Source organism: Ciona robusta, chromosome 10 (assembly GCF_009617815.1).
Source record: "Ciona robusta chromosome 10, ASM961781v2".
Taxonomy (NCBI): domain Eukaryota; kingdom Metazoa; phylum Chordata; class Ascidiacea; order Phlebobranchia; family Cionidae; genus Ciona; species Ciona robusta.
The window spans coordinates 2670047-2692238 of record NC_143244.1 but is presented as its reverse complement, the minus strand read 5'-3'; the positions used below and the strand labels follow the sequence as shown (position 1 = coordinate 2692238).

At 34.6% G+C, this 22192-nt stretch overlaps 1 protein-coding gene across 4 annotated transcripts; it reads right to left on the bottom strand.

The window, feature by feature from the left end:
- Positions 1-836: 836 nt before the first annotated feature.
- On the bottom strand, positions 837-21688 carry LOC149729522 (neuronal acetylcholine receptor subunit non-alpha-2-like). Of its 4 annotated transcripts, none has more exons than XM_089887234.1 (11): positions 19815-21688; positions 18860-19065; positions 16582-16691; positions 16105-16259; positions 7609-7661; positions 6321-6418; positions 5679-5809; positions 5005-5236; positions 4364-4519; positions 2103-2208; positions 837-1635 (listed from the first exon to the last, which is right to left on the bottom strand). In XM_089887234.1, the coding sequence occupies exons 1-11, from the start codon at positions 19909-19911 to the stop codon at positions 1477-1479; spliced, it is 1503 nt and encodes a 500-aa protein (XP_089743360.1). In that variant the 5' UTR covers positions 19912-21688; the 3' UTR covers positions 837-1476. The 4 variants fall into 4 exon arrangements, with proteins under 4 accessions (XP_089743360.1, XP_089743361.1, XP_089743362.1 ...); XM_089887235.1 differs by having other exon boundaries at positions 2118-2208; XM_089887236.1 differs by lacking the exon at positions 4364-4519.
- Between the last annotated feature and the right edge of the window lie 504 nt (positions 21689-22192).

The window sequence follows — 22192 nt, the reverse complement described above, 5'->3', positions numbered from 1 at the left end:
ATCTGTACGAGATGCTGGTAAATGTGGCTGCATTAAAGAATCGCTACACAAAGAAACGTAAGGATATGTTGTTATATTTCCCATATTAACAATGCTGTTTCAGCTTATACTACAAGACTTGAGAAATTATTTTTTTACTTTAGTGCAGCTATTTGTTAAGCTCATTTCGACCAGTATGATTTAGATAGAAGTCATGGTAGTGGAAAATATGTCAAACTACGCAGAGGAGCCAAACCCTGCAAGCTTCTTCCCAAACAGTCAGCATATTTCTCAGCTTCAAAAAGCAACCTAGTTAGGCACCACATACCAAAGGACCGACATAGTTGTCTTGAAGATCTGATAAAACCTGCAGAAAAGTTGCCAGCTTTAATGAAAGGTTAAGTTTCAGCAGTGTTTTTTTACAGCATATTTACTCAGTTTGTTTAACTTGTTTTTTTTATTCATATAAGAGGGTACATTACCACAAGGGCTCAGATTTTTATAAAATGGTATATCAGGAGAAAGACATTTAAATTCCAAAATGTCGGTCAGTTCCGTTTACATGTTAAATCATGAAATTGTGTTCTGGTGAAATTTATCAACATTATACAGGGTTTTACTTAGTTCTGCAGCTTCTATTCACAGCTTCAGAATTTATGGTTCGCCGGTGGACATTAAAAGTTTATCAGTTAGTGACAGTCGCACAGAAACATTATACTACATTTTAAGTATGCCGTAAATGCAAGGATACAGTTACTAAATACAAAAGAATTTGTAGCTTGACATTCACAATTTTACAGCAGGTCTAGAAAATTTGTCAGTGTGTGAAGGTGTTGGTTCGGACTTTATTGGAAGTGGTGAAGGTGTTAATTCACACCCTATGGTTAATTGGAAGGGATCAAACATTTTAACCACATTTTGTTACATTCATTGTCATGCAAAATATGTAAGCATACATTAAACTAAGTACAAAACATAATTCTAACATGAAATGTCTACGAAAATAGCGATTCTCCAACTACCACAATGTGTAAAACCTGCTCTGCACAGGATAATAAGAAACAAACATCAAGTAACAATACTTCGATAGCATTTTCCAACCTCCATGAAATAAGTAATTGTTTTTGGAAACATTTTTTTCAAGTTCGGTTTGCAAATTAAAAAAATGTTGTGTAAACTAATGTAAAAGAATTTTTTAAATGAAATTTTTATTTTTATTGCTTAAAACAAGTAACTGACTAACTGTACAGTTTTAATCAAAACAATTTTTCGTATTTGTTGGGAAAATATAAAAAAAAAATGTTTTTTTTTTTGCATAAAAAAAGAAATTGTACTGTTTTAAAGTTAAATTTTTGCAAATTCGTTTTACAAATTAAAACAAACGTTGTGTAAACTAATGTAATAGATTTTTTTATTGCTTTAAACAAGTAACTCTACAGTTTTAATTAAAACAATTTTTAGAATTCGCTTGGAAATATGAAAAAAAAATTTTTTTTTTCAATGATTTGCCATCTCTTCTCTTGATCCGGAATGTTCGTGATATTTGGCAAGGGCAGGCAGGAATAAAACTATGGTGCCTACCAACGATACAAAGAGAAAAACAGCCAGAAATATTCTGTCCATCACCATGGCGGCATACATCCATTCCTCCTTTTCCTGTAATAATTTAGTTTAAAAATTAACTTAGTGGGGCATATAAAAACATCTTAATTAAAGGCAATTAAGGTGCGTCAACTTATAGATGGTAAACACCTGTCTAAAATAAACAGAATATAAACTTAGTGCGGTCTAAAAAAGCCTTAAATTTCAAATAAAATGTCATTTAACCTAGAGGCGAAGAGGTTAAAAAAGATTGCTTCAATTATTTTACAACCTCAAGTTGTTTATTTTAACTTTTAAAACTGAATGGACGCAATAAAGGAGAGATATGGCAAGCGTGCTCAATACCCCGTAAGGAGTCTAATATAAATAATGTTTAATAATGTTAGCTCATAGGTTATAACATGTAAATTCTAGTCTAACTAAGTGAACCATTTATGTTGCTGAAACACACACCTTATGCCCGCTTTTCAAATACCAAACATGCAACTGCTGTGCAAACACATATTTCTAACTAAACCTACTCTTCTGTGTCGTACTTTTTTCTTTATTCTCCGAACTAGGAAACGCACACACTGGTAAGCTGTGATCACTTCAGGGTTGGGGTAAGGCCGACTTGACGGTGACGTCCTAAACAAGTAAGAAATAAGGATCAAATATTTACTCCAAAGACTGGTACTACGTATAAATCAAATCAAGCTTTTGTTGCTTATTTTGAGCACTTTTTATTAACCTTTTTTATTGTCGTATATTCCAGCAGCCTTGTTTGTAGCCTACATTCCGAAATCGTAAGTTTTTAATAAACTACGAAAAATTCACCACATTCTGCGGATGCTCTATGTAGCCTATAGGTGAGGTCGTACGGGAATGTTTGCTAGGGTCCCGGGATGTGGGTCAATTGAACTAATACACCAAAAACTTGGCAAGATAAGTTTTTAATTTGTGCCATAATCTTCTCTCCTGGCAAAAACTACTTAGAGTGCATGCTACTTAACCATAGACTGCTGTACGGCGGCGGACATCGGATGGGAACTAAGGGACAGTCGCGACTTTTCTTTCACTTTTTTATACTTATATTGTGTTTTGTACTAAACTTGTTGGCATAGGTAATATTTATATGAAGATACTGAAACCATCGTTATAGGGTATGGAGTTTGATGCAACGCAACGATAAAAAAGTTTTTAGTATTGCGGCATAAGATGGGACATGTTTACTTTTTCCTTTCTCGTTCATTTTGTTATTTTTCCTTCATATCGTCATAAAGAATATTTACAAACCAAAGCCCGTGACTCTAAAATAGGGTTGGTGATTGTTACGAACACGATCAGGAAATATAAAGTGCCAAAAGTAACCTACTTACAGTAAACTTCTAAAAGTATACCTGTCACTTAATGAATTTAAATGACGTTTATTCAAAGAATTTAGTAGGGTGGGGGAAGATGAGACACTTGTCAGTAAAGACATTGTTTTAATTTTCTTTTTGCGGATCCTCATTTAATGACAATCAGGAAAATAAGGTTACAGAATTATTCGACAGTATTATCACGACTTTATAAAACGCCCGTCAAAGCTGATTACTGTTTTTAAATAATAAAAAAAATATGTAAAATAGAAACAGTATACTTTGAACAGGTAAATAAATGCAAAATAGTGAGATGCTATTATTGAATGCATCATAGTAAAGCCGATGATTTGTTTTAGTTTGCGTGTGCGAACGACTAAACTAGTTTGTAGCTTCATAAATCAACCTTGAATATTTCGTACAGTTTGATTTTATCTCATAAACTAGTTTTCATTTACAAAAAAACACTGAGATATAAGGAGAAAGAAAATAGACATGGGTCAATATGAGTTTAATTTGAGATAAAACAACCAAAAAATATCGGTTAACGTTATATATATGAAGTTTACATGGCAAAGAAACTAGCAAAGCCTGTTAAATTCGGTAGATTCACTACAAGTTGCAGAATATTACTAATGTAAATATATTTGAATTTAGAGTCCCATCTTCCCCCACATTGTAGTTTTGTATGTTTTCATTGCCAAACTTTTAAAGGTTTGCTTTTAATTTAGTGATTTAAACCTCGGGGGATATTCGAATATAAGATACTGATATAATAAAAAGATAATATTTTGAAAATATATTCGAAATTTGGTCATTTGCACTTGGTGAGAATTTATAAGAAGTGGCTTGTGCCAAACACAGAGTAGTAATACCCAATTTGTAGCAAAAATAAAAACTTTATCAATAGTTATTATCAATTGTCTGTTATTACAAGTTCATATACATTTGTAGGATACAATATTTATCCATTGATGTTCGAACATTACCTGTGGTCGTTCAAACAATGACAATTGTTTTGCAATAATATAATGTATAGGTAACATGTTAAAAACTACAGCAGTAGGGCAAGAAAAAGAATGTTTAGACTTAATTTTCAAAGCGTGCGGTAATATTTCGTGTTATTTACGTATATTCCTACTTATAAATACACTTAATAAACAAAATTTACAATGATTTTAGACTGCCTCATCTTATCCTGTGTTTTTTCGAATTTGTAAAATTTTACTTGTTGTGCGCGCATGGCTAAATAACTCTTCGTGTGTTTTATTAAATTTTATTAAATTGTTGTCAATTAATAAAGGAGGGATAGTACTAATTCGTGGTACAAACCCAAAAAACGTCATCTATTTTGATTTTGGAACTATTTTTCAATGTGTGCTTAGGTGTCCCATCTTCCCCCATTGTACTAGATATTCCTACTTAAAATATAAATCGCTCACGTTACGTCTTCGCATTCTTTTAGTCGTCGTTGTAGAATGGAAGCGCTCAGGTTTATTAGAGGCAAGTTCCATTGGATTCTACTTGAAAACTTCCTCAGGCATAGAATGCTGGGAGCCACGGTAAGAAGAACGTATCGAAGGTGCTTCGGTAATGGTCTGAAGCCGCATTTAGTTAAAATAATGCAAATTGTGATTTTGTATTAACAAAGGGCCAACAAACTGTTTTAGTCTCGCAGAATGATTTGTATGGCAGACATAGCGATAGTTACATTAAAGCTTAAGATTATTTTTTATAAGGAAAGAACAATATCAAAACTGTACCATTGTAGGAGTATGTGTCCCTGTCAAGACACTTAACGGCAATTGCTTCAACCTAGTAGTTACTAATTAGTTGTCCAAATTATCAGCCATGCGTAAAAATAGTCACCCACACAGTAACATACATGAAAACTTGTAAGTTTGCGTGAGGTGTATGAAACAAAACACATTTTATAATAACTTTCGTTTTCCGGTCACGCGAGGATAGAGTTACATTTATTCATTTAACATATTCAACAAAAAAGATACATTTGAAACTAATACACCTGTCATTGCTTTGTTACACGGGAATAAAGCAAGTGCTATTCATAGAGCGACTATACCTGTGTGTAGTGTTAGACCTGTAGTGAACGTTTATCACTGTTGTTGTCACTATGATGGATAACGTTATGAATATCATAGTGAAGAGGAGGTACTCCCCGATTAATGGAATCGCATTGGATGTTGATGGGATGATTTCCGTAATCACAAGAAGGTAAAATGTGTGAGCCAGGAGCACTGAGATGCAGAGAGTGATCTTCTCCTGGGAGTCAGAGGGAAGATAGAAGACAAGAGCTGGGGGGAGAGAAGGTATAGTCACACTAGTAGCCATGGGTAAAACAAAATAGGTATAGTCACACTAGTAGCCAAAAATGTGTAAACAAAATCTTGGGTAGCATTGTAAAAAATGCAGTTTTACATCCTAGATGTAAAACATGAAAAATCATTAATGTAAATAACGCGAAATCACGCTAATAGGGTATTGCGCCAACTCTGCCTGTATCCTATAACGTCTTATATAATAAGTTATAACCACACTGGAGTATACGCCGCACCTAGTTTTGTAATTTTATTTTAATATAAAGCTTGCAATATAGTTTGCATTTACATGATATTTTACAACTCTACATCATGGCGCCCTCTGTCTATTATAGAGGGCGCCATGCTCTACATCATTATGGCGATCGTTACTGTGCCCGAACAGGAAAAAATTAAGTCATTTAAAATAGGTTACTACCTGTAAGGAACGAAATTCCTAGACACGGTGTGATCAGAAACACAATGTAGAATAGTGGCAACCGTTTCATAACAAAACAATATGATATACCGTTCTGACCAAACATAACTTCTATCGTTTCGATGGTGTTCCTGTTTTATAGTTTGTTTTGTTTTTTGCAGTTAAAAACTTTGGTTAAAAAACTATAAAATAAAACAAACTTAATTAACTGTTATGATATCGATGGTACACAGTGCCTTTGGGCTAAATTTTAAAACTTAAGGGTAATGGAGGTAACTTCTCTAAACCTGTCACGCGACGATAGTTAAATATATAGTAGTGTGGTGTAAGATGAGACATGCTTTCTTTCTCTTTTCTCGGCCCATTTCGTTTTCTTGGCCTTTATTTTGAACAATATAACCAAAGGCCCGTAACTCTAAAAGAGCGTTGTTAGTTATAATACGAATACAATCGGGAAATATGGGCTTTAAGTGCTAACAGTAACACATATTACCCCACAGTAATATGTACTATCTCTGTTATTTTCGGTTTTTGATTTAAGCGTTCTAATACACAGCTAAGTTGAGCCAATATTTTAGTTTCTAATCTTTTTATATAAAGTGAAGGATCACTACTTGATGTATGTTCTAACACAGTTCTAACCTTTTTATATAAAGTGAAGAATCACTACTTGATGTATGTTCAACATGAGTGTCAACAATGTCCCACTCCCCGTTATGAAGAAGGTTTGTGACGTCAACCTTAGAGACAGACAGGGTTTTTAAGGGCCTAAACACACTCAAATGCACATCGCTTAAATAGATAGAGTGTGTTTTTCTAATTCCAACGACACCTTACTTGTTTTATCGGTTCTGTATAACCAAAAATATTCCAACTCAAACACCGTGAAATTCATAAAACTGATTGGAAAGTTGCGTGGCGAAAAAATTGAGAAGTGTACTACCCACGTGACAAAACACGTCACAAAATTGTTGAAGCGTGGCCGCTCTCATTCAGAAACACTGAGAAAGGCGAGAGGCAGTGTTTTTATCGAAAAACGAGAGAACAATAAAAAACGCAAAAAAGCACAAAAAAACGCAGGTTTCGCTTTTACGAATGAATCAGTCACGTGACTAGTTCGTTTCTACGTCACAATCACGAAGCTCGTAATAAAAAAAAAGGATAGCGCTAGAGATCACTGTTTGAGGACGAATATCTATGCCTATACTGGACCAATTTTAATAAGCAAAGTATTTTTGGAATCAATAAAACAGTCGCTTTATGAATTTATCATAAAAAAATAAAAGTGACGTGGGGTGTGTTTAGGCCCTTTAAAAAATACACAGTCATACGCGTGGTAAATCGTAAGCCGACACAAGGTTTATTAACCCATAGCATACTGAAGTGTACCATAAATTGATTAAACAACACATCTGTGTTATACGACTGTAATTGACCAACCATGCGAGACTAATAATTTACATTTATTTAGTTAGGATTTAAAATTTGGGTACATGTTTTAAACGATCAGATAAAAATTAAGAAAAAAAATTCCGCCTTGTTTTTGAAATTTACTTGCAACTATATTTATTTAAAATTTCAAATGCATGTCAGTTTGGACGTACAGCTGTACGACGCAGTAGCATAGTTCGTTAGCGAACATGTCTGTAACCCAGAGGTAATGTAATCAAGGCTCTTTACTGTCGGCGTATGTGTCTTTTCGCAAAACAGCAGCTATTACTCCAACCCAGTAACTAATGTGTTGTTCAAATTATAGGCCACACATCTAAGAAATAAAAAGTTCACTAAAAAATAATCTTCCATTAAGTAACATTAACTCGTAAACTGCTGGCACGAGGTGTATGAAACATAACACTCGTGTTTAACGACTGTCGTTTTTTTGGCCACGCAAAGATAAAGTAAGTTGCATTCAATAATTCGTGTTTTTTACCTTGGTTTCCATAGGGACAAGTTGTACTGTGTTGTTTCCATAGGTCCACGAAGCTAAAAACACATTTATATTATAGCCGTTACGTTTTTAAAAATTATCAACAGGATTGTGAGGGTATAGTCATACTATACTGTAAATATAGTACAATGGGGGAAGATAGGACACTTAAGCACATATTGCTAAATATTCCCAAAATTAAAATAGATGACGGTTTTTGGGTAATATCACGAGTTAGTACTATCATTCCTTTACTAATTATCACCAATTTAATCAAATATAATAAAACACACGAGGAGTTATTTAGGGATCCGCACAACAAGTGAAATTTTACAAATTCGAAAATACACAGGATAAGATGGGACAATTTAAAATCATTGTTAATTTTGATTACTAAGTGTATTTATAAATAGGAATATACGTAAATAACACGAAATAATACTGTACGCTTTGAAAATTAAGCCTAAACATTCTTTTTCTTGCTCTACTGCTATAGTTTTTATCATGTTGCCTATACATTATATTATTGCATAACAATTGGTATTGTTTGAAAGACAATGGGTAATGAAACATCAATGGATAAATATTGTATCCTACAAATGTATATGAACTTGTAATAACAGAAAATTGATAATAACTATTGATAAAGTTTTTATTTTTGCTACAAATTGGGTATTACTACTCTGTGTTTGGCACAAGCCACTTCTTATTAATTATCACCAAGTGCAAATGACCAAATTTCAAATATATTTTCAAAATATTATATTTTTAATATATCAGCATCAAAGTTAGTGTAGACCAAGTTAGGAAACGGATTGTAAAACAACGAGTCTTGTTATCCATTGTCGCGCGTCTATGACGTCGTAGACGCCACCATTACGGAGCCCACAGCATAGCATTTTATCATTGCTGGGTGCTGTTTTTCGCCTAAGTAATGCGATTTTTAAGAACCAAGCACTTCTGCGCGTAAAAATGGCTTTCTACTAATGTTATATCTTATCACAATAATAAACCTCACATAAAGAATCAAATTTTATTGAACACTCGATCGATTAATGAGTAAAAAAACAGAAAATATCAAGTATACCAACCAAAAATATAAAAGAACATGTTTAAAATATAAAAAAAACGCATAACATTAACATATACTAGTGTATCTAGCTGCAGTTTTACATGTAAATTGCCGTGATTTTACTTTTTGGCTCACAAACTTAACACGTATACCCGGTAACGAAACTTAAGGAATCTTTGTAAAATTTGCCTAATATCGAAGTGACATTGTGGTAAACAATACTGAGTTACTATTTTTGATCCTCTGCTTGAATTAATAAGCTACCTTTTCTGCGTTCTTGGTCTTTTTGAAATCGGAATACGCGAACACCTTATCTGCTAGTACTTAAGCAGTTTGGAGCTGCATGGCCACTCATGTTGAATTATAAATGTAGTATATACTGGTTCTGCAGATTCGTAGGTATGATCATATACTATTATGTAAACTAAGCTGATTGCTGCTAGTATTAATCGCCAACGTTAAGTATCCTGTTAAACCACACTGTACGCTGAAAACCAGTCAAAATATTAATTTACTTCACATTAATTCTTAGATTTAATATTATACAACAAGAATTATATTAGAAATTATATGTTAAATGTTAAAACAACCGCTATACGGGTTTTCTAGCTTTGTATCGCTTACAAGAACTACATGAACACATGCCGACCATGCATTTGTATAGGCGATTCACGCTTTGTGGGCTCCGTAATGGCGGACACGAGCGCCGTTTCCTAACTTGGTCTATACTAACTTTGATCAGCATCTTATAGTTGAAAACTCCCAGACGTATAAATTACTAAATTAAAAGCAAATATTTCGAAGTTTGGCAATGAAAACATACAAAACTACAATGTGGGGGAAGATGGGACTCTAAAATGAAATATAATTACATTAGCAATATTCTGCAACCATGGCCTACTCAATACACGGCCTAGGAATACACCGAAACTGCTCAGAAAATAAGAGGCCTATTGATGCGAACAATGCCCATTATAATAAATTGTTACGTCATGGTTTTATGAATGGATTTTGTTGTCTGGCTGTAGTTTTTGCATCAAATAACAGTTTATTTACCATTCTCGGTTAAATTACCTTATTTTTCGCGGTATTTTATCAACATCTTATATTTTTTATAAATGTTTAAGCATGACTGAACAGATAGGAGCTTCTTTTAACCACGTGCGGCATACAAGTAAGTTTTACCCAAAGTTAGTATAGACCAAGTTAGGAAACGGCGCTCGTGTCATTAGGGATGCATGGTCGGCATGTGTTCATTTAGTTCTTGTAAGCGATACAAAGCTAGAAATCACGTATAGCGGTTGTTTTAACATTTAAAATATAATTTCTAATATAAATCTTATTGTATAATATTAAATCTAGGAATTAATGTGAAGTAAATTAATATTTTGACTGGTTTTCGGCGTACAGTGTGGTTTAACAGGGTACTTTACGCTGGCGATTAAGACTAGCAGCAATCAACTTAGTTTACATAATAGTATAAGATCATACCTACGAATCTACAGAGCCATTCTTTACTACATTTATAATCCAACATGAGTGGACATGCAGCTCCAAACTGCTTAAGTACTAGCAGATAAGGTGTTCGCGTTTTCCGATTTCATAAAGACCCGTAACGCAGAAAAGGTAGCTTACTAATTCAAGCAGAGGACCAAAAATAGTAACTTAGTATTGTTTTCCTCGATGTCACTTCGATATTAGGCAAATTTTACACAGATACCTTAAGTTTCGTTGCCGGGTATACATGTTAAGTTTGTGAGCCAAAAAGTAAAATCACGGCAATTTACATGCAAAACTGCAGCTAGATAGGCCTACACCAGTTTATGGTAATGCTATGCGTTTGTATGTATGGTAATGTTATTTTTGTTTGTATTTTTATATTTTAAACATGTTCTTTTATGTTTTTGGTTAGTAAACCTGATATTTTCTGTATTTTTACTCTTTAATCGATTGAGTGTTCAATAAAAGTTGATTATGTATGTGAGGTTTATTATTGTGATAGGATATAACATTAGTAGAAAGCCATTTTTACGCGCAGAAGTGCTTGGTTTTAAAAAAATCGCAATATTTAAACGAAAAACAGCACCCAGCAATGATAAAATGCTATGCCGTGGGCTCCGTATTGGTGGCGACTATGACGTCATAGACAATGACTTGCATTGTTAAAGGGCCTAAACACACCCCAAATGTACTTCGCTTTAATCGATAGAGTGTGTTTTTCTAATTCCAACGACACCTTACTTGTTTTAATCGGTTCTGTATAACCAAAGATATTCCAGCTCAAACACCGTGAAATTCAAAAAACTGATTTGAAAGTTGCGTGGCGAAAAAATTGAGAAGTGTACTACCCACGTGACAAAACACGTCACAAAATTGTTGAAGCGTGGCCGCTCTCATTCAGAAACACTGAGAAAGGCGAGAGGCAGTGTTTTACGTAACAAAATTGTTGAACGTAACAAAATTGTTGAAGCGTGGCCGCTCTCATTCAGAAAGGCGAGAGGCAGTGTTTTCAGCGAAAAACGAGAGAACAAAAAAAACGCAAAAAAGCACAAAAAAAACGCAGGTTTCGCTTTTACGAATGAATCAGTCACGTGACTAGTACGTTCCTACGTCACAATCACGGAGCTCGTAGTAAAAAAAGATAGCGCTAGAGATCACTGTTTGAGGGCGAATATCTCCGCCTATACTGGACCAATTTTAATAAGCAAAGTATGTTTGGAATCAATAAAACGGTCGCTTTATGAATTTACCATAAAAAATAAAAGTGACGTGGGGTGTGTTTAGGCCCTTTAAGCTCAATTAACAGCCTACATAACAGCCTATATCACTGCAACTTTTTTTCTATTTTACCAAGTTTAAGCGTATTTGTAATATCTTAATGGAATATTTTATATAACAGTATTACTAACTTTCGAATAATAATATAAATCCTATCAGTTTATCACCCACATGATAATTAAACGTCACTAGAAAGCATTTTATTAAGCATCATTAGAACGGTATACATTTATTTTGTTCGTTGCCTCTTTTTGAATTCTGAAAGGGTGTTCTTGCGTACACAGTCGGTGTCCATGGTTTGTTTGTTATTATAAAAAATATTGACGATGATCTTCGCTGCAAACTTAACAACCCACTCTTGATGGTTGCAAACAAGAACAAAGTCACTGGAAAATTTTGTTACAACAAATTCTGCTGCATCTGTTAAATTGGCATCAACATACTCCATAATTACATCATCCAGTAGATGAAGAATGGCAAATCCTCTGCAGACTAGCGTTAACAGTTCAATTGAAGCAACTGTAAGACCACCGCGGTTTAAAAGATCAAAATATGGAGAATCGCTTTCATCCCCATGTGAAGCTTGTTTACATTCAAGACATTTAGATCTTTTAATGAGCTTCTTGGCAACATATCCAGCAATCACATTAGCCACTTCCCTGCTATCATCACATAAACGAATATTTTTGATATCATCTTCCAACTCGCCAAGTTTCATGAGAAATGATGGATATATTACCGCCTTCTTCTTCACCAGAACATCTCCTTCCCATAGGTTTATTCCCGCTTTTACCAACGATCGACATTTTAAAATTTTTTCAGAGGTCTGTACTTCACGAAGACTCACTAAAAATCGGCCACCACTCATTTGGCGATATTGCAAGAATCTTCTTTCAATCGGATCGCTCTGAAACTTTCCCAATAGCACATAGTCATAACCTTCATCCAATAACTGTTTAGCAAGAAGACATTGCGAGCGGATGGTTCGGATTAATGCACTTGCTGTTTGTTTAGACAAGCAAAATGTGCTACCACAACTTGAAAACCAATCTTCTAACCAATTGGCAAACCACTGCAAGAATTCAAACCGTTTATCATTTTTAACAAAAGCATTTCCAAGTGAATTTGGGTGAAAACGGGTTTTAGAATTGACGCACATCCACCACACGTGAACCAAGTTTAAGAACGTAGCCATGTCATGTCTAAGTGGGAAATAACTTCTACATGCAGCAATAGTGCTGTCGTCAAATATTGCCAATGCAAGAGAAACGTTTTGTTTGTTGTTCTGTGGATGCGGTGAAGTGAAAGTTAATTTTCTAGCCTTCTTCAAGTTTCCATCAATTGGACAATCCTTATTATAGATATAGTGCAGACCATTCCAGGTAATGTAACCAGCATCACAATTAAGTTTTATGGCGTCGGATTGAAAAGAAATAGATGGAAAAACAAACTTTTTCGCATTCAATAAATTGTTACGTACATTTTTCACCAAATGTACATTATCAAAACACATATAAATGTCCGTTGGGTTTGCAGGATGTTTGGTGGAGTAATCATTCTTAGCTGGAAACTTTGACGCAAGAAATTTAAACGCAGCCACATTCGATGAATGATTATCAGAAACTAGACCACGAACTTTAAAGCCAACACTTGCCACTTCAGCAATGCATTCTGATACATTATCAGCCAACCATTGACCACCAATTTTGGTTTCTGGACAAGATCGTATTACAAAGGGGGTACTTGATTTTATTCCTTGAATCATAAATACTACAATTCCTTTATACAGTTTTCCACTTTCGTCAGCACCGACGTATTCCCCACTTTCAAATTGGCATGACTTTTGCAGGTACATCTCATCTACCATAATAACAACATCTTCTGATATTTCACCACCCTCTTTCAGCAAAGACACAGCCTTATGAGTGTCAAGATTACCCTGTTTGATCTTTCGTAAAAAAGACAGTGACGGTAAAGGAAATTTGTCAAGCAGAAGTCTGTACGCCTGAGCAGATGTGTGACGAAGAGTGAGGCAAAACCTGATCATTGCAGCGGAACATGGAGGCCGTCCTTTCGCTTTGTAATTCTGTCGCATTGCCATTTCTTGCAGTATCGGATCCACAGACGACTCAAAGCTATTCAGATACGTGGGGAAGTTATCGAACTGCGTAAAACTGACAAGCGTTTTGCCATTTTTGGTTAACCAAGGTGGTAGTGGAACTGGATTGCCGCAATATTGCAGTTTAACACACAAATCCTTATCAATTCGTATAGCTCCTTGCATACTAGGAAAGCCAGATTTAAGGATCAACTTGTAGTACATCGCATGGTCGTCAGTTTTACAAAAGCTATACCCATCTGGACAATTCAATTCTGTCAACTGGTCAAAGCAATTGATCTGATCTCGGCTCCTGAAGGCATCCATCTCATCTTCCGCAAATACTCTTACTAAGGGTTCTTTTCTGGTTGTTCCAACAGTTGCGAGGCAAGACGGTTTTTCAGCGAGAGCTTCTTCGGATGCGATGGTGGGCACAGGATTACACTTCCAATTTATCTTATTTCTAGACTTCCCAAATATAATGTACCGTGGTTCAAAATGCTTAATGCATATTGTATTATTTGAGGTTGGGACAAAATTGGGATCATTAACAAATTTGATCCATTTTTTTAACAACTCGGGATTGTTGAGAGGAAAACTGAATGAAGAAACTTTTCCAGGATTAGATGCATAGCCAGACTTGCAGTTGTACGCAGCACATTTGTTTACCATATTGCTTTAAGTTGCACTGTAAGCCACAAAACAGAATTGCAGTATATGGTAATAATATCAGAAATATCAAAGTTTGTTACTGGATTAGCAGGACAATAAGCCAGTACCTGTGCCGGTACAAGTGGTACCTCCTGTACCGCTATAGTTAGTAAACGTTTTCTATCGCGGTTGTAACACGCCAAGATGGCGTCATTTTCACAGGCCTAATCACTAATGAAGCGGTAACTGACTAAAAACGCCAAATATAAGTACTAGTTTAAACAAATATTAGGCCTAAAACTTATTGCACTTTAATTGTTGCATGTCAATACGAAAATTGTTAAAAAAAACATCACGTTTGAATCTGCAAATACCTAATAAAACTACTCTGCAGCTGCTGAAATTTGCAAGTACACAGCAGGTATCATTTAAAATATTCGTGTTTCATTCCGAGTCATTGTTGTAACAATGGTCATTATTTTGTATAATAGGCCTGTTAGCTTTTTGTTTTGAAACTGACAAATCAGGCCGTATCTTTAGTAGGCCATGCCTCCCTTCGTACTTAAGTGGTGTGTCTAACTTTAGACCTTTGTCGCTGTTTAAATTTTACTAGTGCTTCCTTCCTGACAGAATTATTTACACATGTCTGTTTGTTGTTAAAGAATATATTATAGCCAGAAGCAGTATAGCCAGAAGTACATCCAACTACGGAAGACCATGCTTAAATAGCTTGCTTAATAATTCTGGTAGCTTAGAATTTAATCTAAATAAAATTATGAAGGTGTGCTGCATTTAATCTAAATAAAATGTGTGCTTAGAATTTAATCTAAATAAAATTATGAAGGTGTGCTGCATTATAAAACTTGCCAAATGCCTGTCTACTAAACTAAATATAACAAAAACGTAGGTTTTCTGTGTTGGTAAACTGAATCTGATTGCCTCTCTTTATGCTTAATAAACTGACATTTATATACTAATAAACCTTTTGCGCTGCTTTATATGTCTGGTATGATTTTAACTAAACAAGAAAATGTCCCTGCGACACGTTCTGTGATAAACTGTAGGTTAAAACAACCTACGACTGGTATTAAACCTATCAACAACTGCAAACTGTATCCAAAATGAAGGAAATCCATTCATAAAACCGTGACGTAACAATGCATTATAATGGGCATTATTCGCGTCAATAGGCCTCTTATTTTCTGAGCAGTTTCGGTGTATTCCTAGGCCGTAAATTGAGTAGGCCATGTTGCAACTTATAGTTAACCTACCGAGTTTAACAGGCTGCGCTAGTTTCTTTGCCATGTAAACTTCATATATATAACGTTAAACCGACAATTTTTTGTTGTTTTTATCTCAAATTAAAGTCATATTGACCCCTGCCTATTTTCTTCATGCTTAATCTTAGTGTCTTTTTTACAAAACTAAAACTAGTTTTATGAGACAAACTCAAACTGTACGAAACATTCAAGGTTGTTTTATGAAGCTATGAAACTAGTTTAATCGTTCGCACACGCAAACAAAAAAAATCATTGGCTTTACTATGATTTAGCGAGCATTAAAAAATAGCACCTAAGTATTTCGCATTTTTACCTGTTTAAAGTATGGTGTTTCTATTTTACATATATTTTATAATATTTAAAAACAGTAACCAGCTTTGAAGGGGGTTTTATAAAGTCGTGATAATACTGTCGAATAATTATGTAATTTTTTTTTCCTGATTATGATTAAATGGGGGTCCGTAAAAAGAAAATTAAAAAAAGTCTCGTCTGACAAAGTGTCCCATCTTCCCCCACCCTACTATATCTTTTGTTTACTACCAAATGGGGCAATAAAAGAAAATGAAAACCGCAACCATCTTATCCTAACCTAATATAAACCAGTTAAAGTTAGCATTTACCAAATTTCATAGTGCAGTTTTGTACGTCGAAAGGGAAATAAGTAACATCAATGTAGCACCAGCTCTTTAGCGACGCTGGTGGTTGCCATGCCACCGAACCATCATGCCGCACGTGGGCACTTGTCATATGGCTTACAGTGAAGTTACCGTCGGTGCTAAAAATAAGACACGTTTAAAATTGTACAAATAGAAATTATACATAGATAATGAATTTTGCATATCTCCACACCTAATCCAAAACTTTATTACCCACTCGTCACAGACACGGTTAGGGCGTATTTATATACATTCTTGGGCAAGACAAATTAATGATAATTGCTCCAACTCAAAGTGTCAGTCATATATTACAGAACGTTAAACCAAGAGTACACAAAGTTACAAACATGGTAATTCGTAAGCGGGCAAAAGGTGTATGGATCATTAAACCCCATGCCATAATTTACGTTTATTCATTCATACAGAGTAAACAGATCTTACTTTTCCATCATAACAACATCAGGCAGCCACAACCACTCTGATGGAATTCTTATGGAGGTAATGTTTCCGTATTCATCTGGCACCCAACGTAGGTTGCGGTCAATCCATTTCTATACAAGTATTGAAAATCACTTACACAGTTTTTTTGGTGTAATTGAATATAGTGGAGTGGGGAAAATGGGACACTTAATTTCCCAATGTTTCCAAAAATTCAAATAATTTTTTGAGGTGATACGACAAATTAGTACTATGTATTATACCTTCATTAATTTACAACAATTTAAAAAAATATATATTTAAACACAAGGGAAGTTATTTAGCGATTTGCACAATATGTGTAATTTTACAAATTCGAAAACACACTTTTTATAATCATTGTTGATTTTAATAAAGTTTATAATCATTGTTGATTTTAATTAATGAGTGAATTTATTATTATACAAATACACGTGATTACGTGAATAACACGAAAAAGTAACACTGTAATAATACTGTAAAAATAAAGTTTTAACATTCTTTTTCTTGCCCCACTTACACCTGAGGTATAAATTATTGAATTAAAAGCAGACCTTCTAAAGTTTAGCAATAAAAATCTACAAAACAACAATGTGGAGGAAGATAGGAAACAAACAAAATATGTTCATATTAATAGTATTTTGTAACTTGTAGTAACCGAATTTAACCGGCTGTGTTCGCTTCTTCGTCATGATAACTTTATAACTTTAAAACGAAACTTTTCTGTTCTTAATATCCCAAAATAAAGTCATGTTGACCCCTGCCTGTTTTCCTCATGTTTATATCTCAGTTTTTTCACAAAAATAAAATTGGTTTTATGAGACAAAGTCGAACTGTACGAAAGTTTTTATAAAACTGGCTGATTCGTTTTCGCTGGCAAACTACAAAATTTCATCCGCTGTATTATGATATACCGAGCATTTAAAATAACAGCTATTAGGTATTTTACATTTTTGACCTGTTCAAAAAATAATGTTTCTAATTAACCACAACCTACTAGGTCGTAAATTAACATTTTTTAACATTTAACAACAGTAATCACCTTTGTCTCGCGCTTTATAAAGTCGTGATAATACTGTCCAATAATTCTGTATTTTTTTTTAATTATCGTTAAATGGGGGTCCGTTAAAGGAAATGAAGTCTTCTCTGACAAAGTGGTCTATCCTCCCCCAACCTATACTATATAATAATTAAACTGCAGGCAGCATCGAAACGTGTATAATGCAAGGTGTTCCTCATAAGTTATATATATATCATAAGATAAACATCACTAACAGTGTTACAATTTGTTACATTACCGTTGTCTACTGAAATATCGCTCAAAACGCAATCAAATAAGCAGCAATCTGAATAGTGTTATTAGGCCAGGGGTGAAAAGCGAGGTGCCAAATCATGCGGTATTCATAGTAAGGTTGAAAATTTAACACAGTACTCCATTAGGGTGGGAGATTTAATGAAATATACGGACCAATTCCTTTAAGGTTAATGGGCAAACTGTCCCCTGGCTAACCACCGATAATAGTTTTTTTGCGACCTTAGTTTTTTTATAGTTTTTTTTGGCGAAACAGTAATAGTCGCCTGAACCCGGTGAACGCAGTAAACTGAAAGGCCACACACACACATTCATAGCGTGAAATGGCAAGTACCTTACACTAAAAACTAATGATACAAAATTATAAATAACAAAGTGCCGCCACAGGCATTAAGAAAAGTTTGGAATCAGCACTATTGTAATTGCAAAATGGCAAAGGAGCACAGATGTGGGTACCATTTACAGTTTTATTAAATACCTTCCTAGTTTCATTTTATATTCAAATACCAGTTCGTATTAAAACTAGTAGTACAAATTATTGGCAACAAATCGCTTCAGGGCTTCGAAAAACTTTAAGGAATTTGAATCATACAAACGTGGATTTTAATTGTTTTCAGCCTTTGCGGTTTGCGGAAAAGTTGAAATTGTCGCGTCGTCGCGTGTGAGTGCATTGTCGAACGCTAAACGTTCTACGGCAAACGTAGCGTTTTGCCACTACAAGCTATATATGCGTGCAGCCCGCTTAACTGCACAGAAAGCATTACATTTTAGTACGAAACGAGCGTCGAGTCACAGAGTTTTAAACATTTTGCCAACCTATTACTTCGTGTGGCGGGGCACCAACAGTTACTATAATAAGCCTAATGCTGCTTACGATTTACGCCCACAATGGTAGAAACGACGAGCGTAAATTCTATAGCCAGAAGCGGCCAACCACTTTGATAGGTTTACCTGTTTCATCCATACGTTGGTGCTCATTAGTTGATGCTTCTCGTCCACATCTAGCAGTTGTCGAATCACCAACTGGAACTCAACCCTCAATACATCGGTGGCATGCTTCACTGGTCGAACCCATTTATTATAACTCCTGTCTGTATTATTTGGGAACAGATAATGGATCAGATTTTGCTTATGCTCTGTCTCCGTATAGGTATTGCCTGAAACAAAACATCGTTAAAAATCTGTCCTAAGCAGTGTATGTTAGACCCATGTTATAATAATTGTGGTTGAACTGTCACGCGAGGATAAATAACTAACATTGCATTAATACGTGTGTCATAATGTAGAAAGCTTTCAGCAAGAGATATACAAAAAACGTTTAATTTTCTTCAGTTTGGTAATCATTACTGTCTAGTCTACGTGAAATACCCGTGCATATCTTTTCGATAGGAAGACCAAGTAAAATAACAATACACGCTTTGTCTAAGCCCGAAATGAATGAATAACCTATAATGTAACTTTTACTTTATCCTCGCATGGCCGTGTTACTTTGTGGGTCGTTATTTTTTATTTTGGGGGGGAAGAGGGTTATAGATGTCTAATAAATTGGACAAGCCATTAAAGACCACTGAGTTGGAACAATTGCTGTTAAGTGTCTTGCCCAGGGACACATACGTCCACAATGGTAGCATCGACGAGCCTTGAACCTATTTTCCCTAGGTTATAGACAGGCGCTTTAACCACTTTGCCACGGCGCCGAAAAATAATCTTATTATGAGGGAACGCTGATTAAATAAATAAATTAGACAGTCTACTACCGAATATTGCAGTTGCCTACAATTAACTTCAAGATAAACCAACGAAACATAAACGCAGTTCAATTAGAGTAAGGGAAAATCAATATAAACACGAATTATAACACTACAGTTCAACCTCCATATAAAACGGATTAAAATATTTTACTAACCTTTCGCAAAGTTCAAGTAAAAATACATGAATAGCAATAATCTCATGCTTGCTTCCAATGGCTGGTATAGCTTCAAATGCATCAGATTTTCAAGCATCTGCTGCTTGCGTTCAATACAATCGATCGAACATTAAAAGAAAATTACAAGAAGGGGACTCGAAAATAAAATTACCCGGATTCCCAAGAGAGAAATGGTTCGTCGGTGTTAAATTAAAACGACAAGTTACGTTTGCTGATGTAAATTTCAAATCATATATTACTGTGGGCCTGTGGAGTATTATGAGATACCGTTAGCACCAAAATCCCATTTTTATTCGTTCCGGTTGATATATTTATACGAGGCGCTATTGCTTATGCGCCGACAGAACAAATATAATACGAGCTCGAATAAATACGTAGGTACCGGCTGAAAAAAGTTACGGAGAAAAATATTACTACACATATTTTGCACCGTTTTAACGTACGTTTCTAACGTCTGTACTGTTGGTGTCACTTTGGTTTATTTTTAGGTATCACAACATATTCGAAGCAGGAGCGGTAAAAAGTTATTTTTTTTGACGAATAATAATAAAGTATAGGGTGTTAGAGGATAAGACACTTTGTTAGATGAGACTTTTTTTAATTTTCTTTTTATTGATCCCCATGATAATCGGGAAAATTGGGTCACAGAATCATTCCACAATGTTATCACGACTATGAAAACATGCTTGTCAAGGTGATTTCTGTTTTAAAATATTAAAAAAATATGTAAAACAGTAACAGTATATTTTGAACAAGAAAACAAGGGATCAAAAATCCAATGAATGAGCACGGCTGATCAAAAATCCAATGAATGCAATGAGCAAAAAAATATGTAAAACAGTAACAGTATATTTTAAACAAGAAAACAAGAGATCAAAAATCCAATGAATGAGCACGGCTACATGAGATCCAAAATCCAATGAATGAGCACGGCTATCCTAATTAGCATAATATAGTAGGGTAGGAGGAGATATGACACCTTACCAAAAAAATCGGGTTCTAGTCATTGGTGACTGTGGAGCAGTAGGCAGAATGCATTTAAACATGTATTATAATTTATGATGATTGAGTCATTGGTAAAGAATATGTGTAAATACGCTTTGTACAACTCTTGTACCATGTATTGAACATTGTCGTCGCTTAAAAACGTTTGTTTTCATGAATTTGGACAAATCGTAATCACGCAGTAATTAGGTAATGTAACAAGTTAATATTATTCATATAATGTTTAATTCAAAATAATGTCTTAATTACGATAATGATCATAGGAATACGAGTAGTGCTTTTGATGCGTCCCCACTTAAATAGAAATAGTTTGATTCGGACGTGAATCGTTGTGAGGATTCCTTATCGTTATTTACTCGCTTATTAGGCGATCAAATGCAGTAGCGTTTATAAAACTGTGCTTCGTTCGAAATACTTTTTAGAGTACAATCATTAATTAAAGTGTAAGGTGCATTTCGAATTTGGCGCATTTGATCGAACAGTAAAGTAATCGTTAATTATTCGCTAATTATGCGGCTTTAATTCTAAAAATGTAGTATTAAATATATAATATGATTTGATTTCAATCAATAGATTAAAGAATAAATGCTAGAATATAGACTTAAAATAAGTGCGGGAAAAAGCCGAGCAAAAAAAAACCTAACAACAGCAACAACAAGAGATTAAAGATCTAATGCGTGAGCACGTTACAAACGTATTATGCGGTTTCAATTATGAAAATCCTGGCTAAAAATTATAAATATTTATTCTGATATGATTTTAATCAAGCGATTAAAGAATAAATGTTAGAAATAAAAATTGAGATAAGTGCGGGAAGAAGTCGTCCAAAAAACAACACGAACAACTGTTCAGCGAAAAAGGATCTATATGACCACTAACGTGCTCAACAAGAATAACTGTTCGACGAAAAAGGAACCATATGACCACTACCGAGCTCAACAAAAATAATAGTAAGGCATTTTGAATGCTCGCCAAATCATGGTAAAGCCGATGAAACTTTTTAGTTTGCGAGTGTGAACGATTAAACTAGTTTCATAGTTTTATAAAACAAACTTTAATTTTTCGTACAGTTTGATTTTGTCTCTATAATATAAACATAAAAAACTGAGATAAACGTAGGGAGGATAGACAGGGGTTAAAATGACTTTAATTTGGGGTTAAAATCATTTTAATGTTTTCATTGCCAAACTTTGAAAGATTTGCTTTTAAAAGTGATATAATCTTGCGACACCGGGGTGGCAAAGCGATGAGTGGATATTATACAGTCCATCATTAGTAATAGTACTACAAAAAGCCCTTGAAAGGGTGTCGGGTGCTGCGTTGTATTTCCCCGCTCGATAAATTATCTCATA

What these genes read in the sequence shown, in the direction of transcription:
- LOC149729522 (XM_089887234.1), bottom strand. Translation starts at nt 19,911, where the DNA reads ATGCTTGAAAATCTGATGCATTTGAAGCTATACCAGCCATTGGAAGCA. An exon ending in CCAACGTATGGATGAAACAG is followed by an intron (nt 16,692 to 18,859) that starts GTAAACCTATCA and finishes ATACTTGTATAG; the next exon opens with AAATGGATTGACCGCAACCT. An exon ending in AAAGAATGCGAAGACGTAAC is followed by an intron (nt 2,209 to 4,363) that starts GTGAGCGATTTA and finishes TTACTTGTTTAG; the next exon opens with GACGTCACCGTCAAGTCGGC.